The sequence below is a fragment of the Chlorella variabilis genome (assembly GCF_000147415.1).
Source record: "Chlorella variabilis unplaced genomic scaffold CHLNCscaffold_1, whole genome shotgun sequence".
Lineage (NCBI taxonomy): Eukaryota > Viridiplantae > Chlorophyta > Trebouxiophyceae > Chlorellales > Chlorellaceae > Chlorella > Chlorella variabilis.
This window is the reverse complement of record NW_005435087.1, coordinates 2,434,155-2,443,963: the sequence shown is the minus strand read 5'-3', so window position 1 is coordinate 2,443,963 and position 9,809 is coordinate 2,434,155. Positions and strand designations below refer to the sequence as shown.

General features: G+C 64.1%; 3 protein-coding genes across 3 annotated transcripts; 1 reads left to right on the top strand and 2 right to left on the bottom strand.

Annotated features, from left to right (window-relative positions):
- Positions 1-249: 249 nt before the first annotated feature.
- CHLNCDRAFT_33659 (expressed protein) lies at positions 250-2,642 on the top strand (the record flags this gene model as incomplete). The annotated part of the gene is made up of 8 exons (XM_005852179.1): positions 250-354; positions 485-597; positions 746-952; positions 1,116-1,302; positions 1,504-1,706; positions 1,893-2,018; positions 2,183-2,295; positions 2,450-2,642. Coding segments are annotated over exons 1-8 (1,152 nt in total), but the record flags the coding sequence as incomplete, so codon positions are not given.
- Positions 2,643-3,886: 1,244 nt separating this feature from the next.
- CHLNCDRAFT_133543 (hypothetical protein) lies at positions 3,887-6,350 on the bottom strand (the record flags this gene model as incomplete). Its single annotated transcript, XM_005851850.1, has 4 exons — positions 3,887-4,432; positions 4,548-4,703; positions 4,817-5,033; positions 5,158-6,350. 4 exons carry the CDS (start codon positions 6,348-6,350, stop codon positions 3,887-3,889), a joined length of 2,112 nt encoding a protein of 703 aa, XP_005851912.1.
- Positions 6,351-8,055: 1,705 nt separating this feature from the next.
- On the bottom strand, positions 8,056-9,283 carry CHLNCDRAFT_133541 (hypothetical protein; the record flags this gene model as incomplete). Its single annotated transcript, XM_005851849.1, has 6 exons — positions 8,056-8,097; positions 8,199-8,313; positions 8,401-8,574; positions 8,702-8,905; positions 9,050-9,136; positions 9,267-9,283. The coding sequence occupies 6 exons, from the start codon at positions 9,281-9,283 to the stop codon at positions 8,056-8,058; spliced, it is 639 nt and encodes a 212-aa protein (XP_005851911.1).
- Positions 9,284-9,809: the final 526 nt, after the last annotated feature.

Sequence of the window (9,809 nt, the reverse complement as noted above, 5' to 3'; positions counted from 1 at the left end):
CTCATGTATGTGTGTGCACAAGCCAGACGCCAGGGACGGCCACGGGAGATGGCGGCGGCGTGGAGGGCGGGTGCTCCTGAGCTCGCGCCCTCGCTCCTCGCTGACTGCCAGCGCCTCCCCATATTCTGCTAGAGGTCGATCAGAGCAAGGTACCTCGCATATTGAATGGTGCGTTGAAATGCCGACACCTGGCTCACAACCCTTTTCAACCCATGGGGCTCCATCCCTCGCCGCATTCCCGCGCTCTTGCAGCGCTTCAGCGCGCCCTGCAGGCCGTCCCACGGCTCTCACATGCACACCCAGGGCCCTTAACAGCTTGGCTAGTGTCGGAGCCAACCAACGAGATGGCAGGAGGTGATGCGCGGTCCCCCGTTTCGGCAGAGCATTGCAGACCGCTGCCTGTCGGGCGCCCACCCACGGGCAGCAGAGGACCTTCCATTCGCGGCTGCATCATGTGGACAGCCCTGCCCTTGTGCCCCTGCAGGCAGCCACACCATCTCGGCATGTTGTACAGGCCTGTCCGTGAGTTGGGCGGCCAGCGGTGCAGCGAGACGGCCGCGCTCTGCCGGCCGAAACGTTTGCAGCACTTGCCCCCTGGTGAGCTCCTGGCAGGCTCGGCTTGCTCCAAACGGGACATGCTGCCCAGTTTTCTGGTCAGCGGCACCCTTCCCGCCGAGTGTGGCGGCAGATGGCGGGCAACGCCCCCGACGCCTCTTGACGCCCAGCCCGCGCTCGCCTGCTGCAGGCTTCTTCTGCTGACGTCCGCCAGGGCCTCACAGCTGCGGCCCCTGGTGCGAGTCGCCGCTTGCCAGCCGCTGCGACGCACCGCCGCCCGCTGTCTCGGCCAGGCGCCTTCTGCCCCGACTTTCGGGCCAGCCCCACATACGCGCCAGACCCCGAGGAAGCGGTTTCTTACAAGTACCGAGGCCTGCCGCCTCCTGCGCTGCACCAGGTGAGCAGCAGCAGCAACAATCGGCATGGCCGGCGCAGCCCTTGCCGACCACCGTTCCTGCCCCCGCTGCGCCGCCCAGCCCTCGCTCCATCCTCTTCCGCTGCCATGGCCCCCTGCGTTGCTGCTGCTTGAGTTGGCTCTGCACGCCTCGTCCATGCTGCAGGCCTTCTGTGCTGAGCACCCTGGGCTGCTGGAGGCTGTGGCGGGCGCCGCACAGGGCATGGCGCCCGCCACCGCGGCCCAGCTGCTGCGCATGCTCCAGGCAGAGCTGCCGCCTGCCCTGAATGATGTGGCGCCAGGCGGCGACTGCGTGCTTGTGGCCATCACCCCTGGGCTGCTGCCCCTGCTGGGTGAGTGCCGCCGAGTGGCAGCCGCAGGATGGTTGCATGTTCTTGCCGGCGCACAGCGCATCCCTTTTTCTGCCCGACGTGCACAGGCAGCCGGCGGGAGTGTCTGTTGCCGCTCTCTCTGTTTCCATGCTCTGCATGCCCTCGGCCTACCGTTATCTGTCTGTCTGAACCGCAGCCTGCCTGCCCGCCTGCTGTGTGCAGAGCGCGCCGGCGACTGCTGCGAAGCGTCCCTGCGGGGTGGCGAGCTGGCGCTGGCTGCCGCCGCCGCCCGCGCCGCCCTCTCCCTCCTCTCCTGCCTGCGCTTTGGCTGCGGCGAGTCGGCGGCGCCATACGCGGCCGTGGCGGTGCGCTGCAAGCAGGCGCTCAAGGCTGCCTATGATGCCGGCGCAATCATTGCCCAGGAGGTGGGGCGCGGATGACGTTGCTGCTGTTGTCGCGCCTCCCGTTCATGGTTTGTGGGCCTGGGTGGTGCGCAGCAGCCGCACCAGCCTTCCCTGCACCCTGCAACCGCCCTCGGACCCCGGCGTCGCACATGCACCGACGGCACCGTTTCGCCCGCCGCCCCGCCCGTGCCGTTGCACTGCCTGCAGGACGTTGTGGAGTTGGAGGCAGCGTGTGCCCGCGCCAGCAGCTGGCTGTGGCTCACTCCCTACGCCGGACAGCGCTATGCCAGCGCAGTGGGTGTGTTTGTGTCCTCTGGCTGGGCCAGCGCCGAGGTGGGCTGGCTGCCGGGTTTTTTCCTCTTATTAGGCTCTGCACGGGCTGATGTCGCGGAGCCTCTTGCCTCCGATGTTTGCCTGAGCCCTCCCCTGCCCTGCGCCCACTGTCCAGCCCAATCCCTGCCACCTCACCTCTGCCACCCCCCTTCCTCTGCCTGCAGCTGGCTGTGCGGTATGCCGAGGCTTACTCGCGGCTGCTGACCTGCGGCCGGTACCAAGCAGTGGAGCACAAGTATGTACGTGTGGTGCGCGCCGCAATGGGACACCGCCTGAGGTGAGGATCCCAGGCCTCGCAAGCTTCCGCAGGCAACTGGAAGGGCGAGCAAGGCCCTGCCTGCCTGCCTGCCTGCCTGCTCCTTGCCTGGAGCTTGAACCCCATCTTTGTGCTGACCTGCGGCTGGCTTGTCCGCCCCGCCGCCTGGCTGCAGCCTGGAGCAAACGGAGCGGCTGCTGTCGGCTGCCCAGAGGCTGCCAGTTGAGATGTCCATTGCCCTCGCGCTGCAAGCCCGCTCCCAGCCGGCAGCAGACTGGCACAGCCAGCTGCTGCGCATGCACCAGGAGAGGGAGCAGGAGCGGCTGCAACGCCGCCGCCTGCAGCACACGCTAGCCAATCGCTCCGCAGCGGCCGCGCGCAGGCAGCAGGTGCAGCAGCTGGAGCGGCCTGTGTCGCGCGGCCTCGTCCCCGCAGCCAGGGCACACCACACGTGAGCTGCCTCGCCAGCTGCTGAAGCTGGCTGCATGCCACAGCTGGCGCTGCCTTCCGTGTGCAAGCAAGCTAGCTTGCCAATCAGCGAATGACCAACCACTGAACAAGTGGAGCGAGGAGGCGAGGGGCGGCGGCGTGTTGGCGCACGCGTCCCTTCCCACCCTCGTGAACCATGGCAGTGCACCCTCGCAACGCCTCCCCTGTGTACTGCTGACCCCAGCGATACATCAAATCAATGGACCCATGTTGCCCTGCAACCCGTTCTGCCAGGGCCCAACCCAAAATACTTGCCAAGTTGCTGCCTGGCGGCCAGCAACGCTGTTTTGCCTCTTCAGCCCACCCGCCGTTTTCTTGCCCCTTTTCGGACCGCCTGGTCTCCAGGCAATTTTGACTTCTGTCGCCACCATCTACCTCCTTCTCATACCTGCTCCACAGCTGCGTGGGCCCCTTCACTGGTCCGCAGCTGGCTCCCGCCACATTGCTTGCCACCCATGTGCTTCCCAATTTTCCGGGCCGGGCGACCGTCTGCTGCCCGCAGCACCGAGGCACCGCGCTGCTTTCATGCCGCCGGCCAGCGTTTGGTCACCCGCTACCCTTGTCTGCAATTGTTCCCTGAAGCAATGTCCCCGCAATTGTTTCCCATTGGCATGTCCAGTGGAGCTGTGCCGGCCTCTGCCTCCCCCTCCCCGCTTGCCCCCTACCCCATGTCTCGCCACGTACATATGCAAAGCATGTGCTTTGCTCAACACATTTTTGACGTGCTGCATGGCACACCCTTTCAGCGGCGCCACCTTTGCTGCCTCACCTTGCGAGAGCCCCCCGCTTGTCGCGAAAGCGTCATGCCCCTGTCGCAGCGAGGGCTTACACCCTTGGCATTGCATCACACCGCTCGCTGCAAAAAGCACGGTGCTCCGCCGCCGCTTTGCTGCCCTCCAGCGCATGCAATGTAATAAGAGGGCCTCGGCAGTGGCTTGCAGGGCTCACAGGTCAGCGAGATTGTTGCCAGCCATGCTTGCTACATGTGGTGCCGCCTTCAAGTGCCATTGCATGTTGTTTTAAAGGTGAAGATGATTGCAGTTGTCGTCGTCATCAAATCCATTGGAGTGGCAGGCGGAACAAGGGCCAGCGCCCAACAACAAATGTAATGTTCAGAACGCGTTCAGCGCAGCTGCTGCTTGGCTGCCAGTGCCCCGCACACGCGCTTGTGCCCCGCCTTCCACGCCGCCTTGCTGCATGCCGGACTGCAGAATCGCACCGCCCGACACCCGGCGCACAGCTTGTTCCTGCTGTCCCCCGAGGTCGTATCCAGCCTGGGACAGCGCAGATGGGCGCAGGGGCGGCAGGCAGCAATCTCTGCCAGCTTTAGCTCAGCTGCCGCCACCTGCTCGGGCAGCGACCAGTACTGCTGCAGCAGGGCGCCCAGCTCAATGGCTGCTGGCATGGCCTCCCGCTGGTACAGCTCCGCCCTGCCAGCAAGCGGCAACGGCTGGCCACCGCGCTGCGCCTCGGCCCACGCCGCTTGCATCCTGGTCAACGCCGCCTGCAGTTCCTTCTGCAAGGCGTCACGCTGCTGCTGCTGCTGCTGCTGCTGATCTGCATCTGACCTGCCGCCTGCAGGGCTGCCGTCGAGCGCAGCCGCAACATCCAGGCCGGCCTGCTCCAGCTGCAACATCACTCCCGCAAACAGCAGCAGACGATCCATCCCCTGCAGCACAGAGGGCCCAGCAGGATGAGCTGCGGTGCCCCGCTGCCGCAATGACCTCTCGGCAGCAGCCCACGGCCTGCCTTGGCAGGAGGGTAAAGCCGAGAAGGCGGCTCACCTTTTTCTCAACTGTGGAACCTCCATCTCCACCCAGCGCCCTGGTTTCCTCCAGTAGGCCGCCAAGCAGACCGGTCGCGGCCAGCAACGCCGCTAGCTGGGCCGAGTCACGGGCCTCGTATGCTGCCTCCAGAAGTGGTGCAGACGAGCTGCCGGCCTGCAACTCATGGCATGAGGCCGAAAACTGGTTGCAGAAGGTGGTGCAGGCCAAACTAAGACACGTCGTTTTGCCACATCCCAGGCTCTGGGACACCGAGCAGTCCCGCGCACCTGTGCAAGTATTGACTGCACCAGGAGGCTCGCGAAGCCAGAGTCCACAGCCAACAGCTGCGGACAGTATTTGGCTGTGCTGAACAGGGCGATGGCTGAGCACCGAGTCAGCAGGCTGGTTGCATCCGCACTGCTGGGCTGCAGGCTGATCTCAGCCGCAATCGCCACTTGCACCGCCTCCTGATGCGCCTGGTGCAGCACCTCCATGTGCCGCCAGCTGCAGAAGAGCAGGCGCAGGCAGGCGCAGCGACGAGTGAAACAGCGGCTGCCTCTCTCTGGAGGCTGTGGGTGCACCCCTTTGTGGGCAAGCAGCAATGCAGTGCGCAAAGGCTGGCTGGCACCTGGATGAGGGAGATGCCGAGGTGCCCCCCATGCCTGCCGCCTTCAGTAACAAGCAGATGACAGATCGCAGGCTGCCGACCACCGCAATCACACGGTGCCAGTCAATAGGGGCCTCCTCCTTCTCGCCAAACATCTCTGGGAGCAGCGTGGAGCGCCTGCCCGCGGTTGCCAACCAGTGGACCATGCAGCAGCTGAGGTTGTGCAGGCGGAGCAGGCCGCCTGCCAGGCTGGCCGCCGCAGCTGCAGAGAGCCCTGTGCCGCAGATCTGCTTGGCGACGGCGGCTGAACGGACCGATGCCATGCAAAACATGTTATTGAATAGCAAAAAGGCCAGCAGGGCGGGAGCGCCTTGCTGATCAGCAATCCAGGAGGCGGCCGCTGGGGTCTGCTGCTGCCAGCTGTCGTGGATCTGGGCCAGCCTCGGCAGCAGCCGCAGGGCGGCACAGGCTGCTTCAGCCAGGGCTGACACTTGCTCCTCGCTGGTAATGGGGCCCAGATCAAAAGTGTTGCCATCCCTGACGAACAAGCTGAGGGCGACTGCGAAGTTCTGGCAAATGCACGCCACGTCTAAGCTGCAGCGCGGCTCTGCTTGGGCCTGAGCCAGGCACAGCACAGCCTCCATGCGCGGCAACAACAGCTGCACAACCTGCCATGCTGCCGCCCTGCGCTCCTCGAAATGCTGGCTGCTCCGCTTGCGGCTAGTGCTGCTTGCAGCGCCGCTGCCGCCCTCATCGCTGCACCCTGAGCCACCCTGCACGCCGTCGTCGATGTCCGCTGGGCTCTGCTCCCCACCGCTGACACCCTGGCTGCGGCCGCCATCCTTCTGTGCAGCACGAGCGTCTGACCTGAGCTGCTCTGCGGCACGCATCTCTGCCAGCGTCAGGCGCATGGCAAGCACCAGCTTCCAAAGCACTTGTCCAGCTGCCACGTGGCCATACACCAGCGCATCGCCCATGATGCCATGGGACGCACGCAGCGGCAGCGCCGCAGCCAGGCGCACTGCTGGCTCCACCAGGTGCCCGCTGGATTCTGCGTGCAGGGCACCAGACAGGCCCGCCTCCAGGGAGGGGTGCAGCATGCAGTCCTTGAGCCACCTGACACAGGCAAGCTGCCTGTTGAACTCATGGGTTGCTGATGCTGCGTCGCTGCTGCCGGGGTCCGCCTCCTCCATGCCCCTGACAGCTTCCTCCATGCTGTGTGAAACGAAGGGCAGGCAAATGACGAGCAGCGCGCTGGCCACCCATCTGTGTTCAGCAATGGGAAGGGACGCCAGCCTGCGGCTGTGCTGCTTGAACTCGGCGTCGGCAACAAAGGAGTGGGTCACACGCAAATAGGCGTGTGCGGTGATATTACTCCAGCCTGCAGAGCCACAGGAAGGAAGGTTTTGCAAGCCGCACCCACCGCAACTCACCGCCAGCACCCCGCAGGAGCCTGCGGCGCACCTATATGCTCACACGACTCAATTCCATCCATGAGTGCGCTCGTGATGGCGACCAGCCATTCTACTGCCGCGTCGGGCCTGGCTGCTGTTGCGGCAAAAGCCTGGGTCGGCCCCCTATCCTTGTGGGATCACCGAAAGGCGCCCAAAAATGCCTCAAACACCGCCAAGTGGTTAACGGCACGGTTGCCCCGGGCGAATGCATTGGGCCCCTTCTGGGGAAGGTAACCGTTCCCCTCCAAGCGCCATGCCGCCCCCTTGATCCCCCACCTGGTGGGCTGCCCCCACCGGAAAGGGGTGGCTGGGCTGCAGGTCCGGCCTCCCCCCAAGGGTGACACACGCGTAGAAAGCGTTGCAGGCGGCGTAGACGTGCAGAACGCGGCCGGGGGCAGTAAGGGGGGCCCCTGCCAGCGACGGTCCAAGCAGGACGAGCTGCTGCGCCAGGGCAGTGACCTTCCTGCACAAACAACGAGGTGCACGCTGGCGTCAGAGATGGCTGGCTGGGGTGGCCTGGCACTGCACGCTGCCGACAGTGACGATGCATGTGACGCACTCGGTCAGCTCTCGCTTGGTGGCGTCCGACAGGATGTCATCAGACGCCTTGGCTGACAGCAGGAGCACCCTGGCGGCATTGTCGAGGGCATAGCCCGTGGCCTCATCGGGGCACACCCCTGCAAGCCCCTGCTGAAGGAGGTCCAGCCCAGCCACCAGCGACGTGGTGCCCTGTCCCAGCAGGTGCTGAGCGGGGCTTCGGCAGAAGCGGCGGCGGCGGTGGCCACGGCGGCGGCGGGAGCAGCAAGGGTTTCAAGCTGGAGATCTTGCGCCGAATGCTGCTGACAGACCTGCACAAGCACAGGCATCTCTGATTATTATGTCGTGTGCCATGGCCATGCCAGCCGGCCGGTGTCATAAGATGTCAGACGGGTGCCCCACGGGACACTTTTGCTCGCTCGCACCCGCCACAGGCAAAAGGGGTGACCAGCGCCAGGAAGCAAGCACAAGTTTTGAGGTATGTCCACGCTGCGTCAATCGTAGGGTTGATGCCCAAATCGACACGATGGTCAACAAAACGCCCCCGCACAAGGATTATGGCCTTTGCGGGGGGGGCCTGCTGGGCATGCTGGGTGCCCGCCGCCGACGGCAATGACAGACTGTCTCCTCTGCTGAACATCAAACAATTGGTCACGCAGAACAGGGGGGCAGACAGTAAACGATGAGCATGCTCTGGGGTGGGTGGAAGCGCAGGTGACAGGTCGCAGCATGCGACGGTATGAAGAACGCCGGGGTTGCTGGCTGCGCCTGCAACTGAATCGGGGGCTCAACAACGCTCCATCGAATGGGATAGAGTGTGTCGTTCAGTTGATCAAATGGGGGGTAGACATGAAATATCAGCAAGCAGATGGCAACAGAGTGCAGTTGCATGGCAAGGGGAAGGGTGCAGAGGAGGATCCATCTGCCTTCAGCTGGCATCGCACGTGTACTTGGCAAGCAGGGTGGTCACCTGCAGTATGGGTGCACATGCCATCTTCTCAGCTGGAGCAGAAGCAAGCCAGCTAAAAGTGCTGCAGGAAAACAGTCCACAGCAACCGTGTAGCCACTCACGTCTGCCCCCGGTGGCGCCTGCTGCCAGTCGATGTACTGGCGGAACGTGAGAGCCCAGGTGTTGGGCTGCTTAAAGGCCCACTGCAGGAATTTGACCACCTGTTGGCGCGTCGCACTGCAAACAGGCGTGGGCAGACGTGCGTTGGTTGCTGATGTGACGCAACAACAACATCTCTTGCAGACAGTTCTTCTCTCTGCCTACCTGGCCGTGAGATACGGCTCGTGCACGGCGACAGGGACAGGCATGCCGGTGCCACGCTTCCTTTCAAAATCCGCCTGCAAACGCTGCAGCACCGTCATGTTGATCGCCGGCGTCGGGTCCACCCGCCTCCCCACCTCGGGGCCCTCGCCAGGCAGCGTGAAGGCTGGTACCTCCCTGCACCGGGCACAGATGTGGCAGGCGGCTGGGAGAGAGGACATGCGTGTAGGCCGGGCCAGGCAGGGCAGGGCGGGGCATTTTACTTTGCCAAACATGGAGTGAAGCAGTGCGGCTCGCCACTCACCATATGCTCAGTGAGCTCCAGTTGCCGCAGAAGCTGCCCGAGCAGTACGAGTAGGGCCAGGGGATCGGAGCGGACAGGATGTGGCCTGGCTGGGTCCAATTCTTCCCCGTCAAGCTGCTGTCCCACAGGAAGCCAAGATCTTGCAGCACGGTGCCCAGGACCTCAGAGAACGTGAAGTATGGAGCCCGGAATCCCACCACATCTCTGCACCAAGCGTGCTGGGGTGGGGTTGGGGATTGGGAGATGCCGAGCAGGGTTGGCACATGCGGCATTCCATGGGCCCCCCAGGAAGCGTGTGGAATCAGTGCCACTTGTCTTTGGCGGCACACACATTACAGGCGCTCGCACCTGGCGGGTATGCTGCAATTGCGGGTGAGCCAATCCCGCTGGCCGCCCGCTTCCCGCCACCAGTCAGAGTAGGTGAAATTGCCGCCTCTGCGGATCACGCCACAGAGCAACAGCAGATTCAAGCAGGCTTGAGGCATGGCACCCTGGGCTGCAACGCAATGCACATGCAGGTAGGCGATGCAGGCACGCAGGTGCGCGCCGTGCCAGCGGCACTCACGCCTTGCTGTGTGTCATGGTATGAGTGGCAAGCTCATGCCCCCGTCTATGCGCCGTGCGCGCCGTGCCACAGTCGCTGGTTTTCCTGCCATGCCCACAGCAGGAAGAGAACCTGCAGTAGGGCAGGGAGAGCCAGTGCGCGGGGTGTACGGGTGTGCAGCTGTCGCAACCTGATGTGCGCCGGCCAGTAGCTACGTCTGTCTCAGCTCACCACGTCGCTGGAATTCGGCACCCATTGGGGTTGCGGGCCCCCGACGCCATGATCGTTTTTGTGTAAGCTACCTTCCATGTGGAGGCAGCAACGTTGTCATCGATGGACAGGCTGCAACACAAGGCAAGGGGCCCGGGGGCATGAGCTCAGGCGGCGGCAAGGCGGCAGTGAACCTCATGCGCCTGTTTACTTCCGGGGAGAGGCCGCTGCCATGTTCAATAGAGTTTCATGGGATAGGAAGCTCTTCACCAAACGCTTGAACACAGATGATCTAGTTTTGCACATGTGTGTGTGATTGGCCTCACAGGATGATGTTGGGCTTGGTTTTATGAC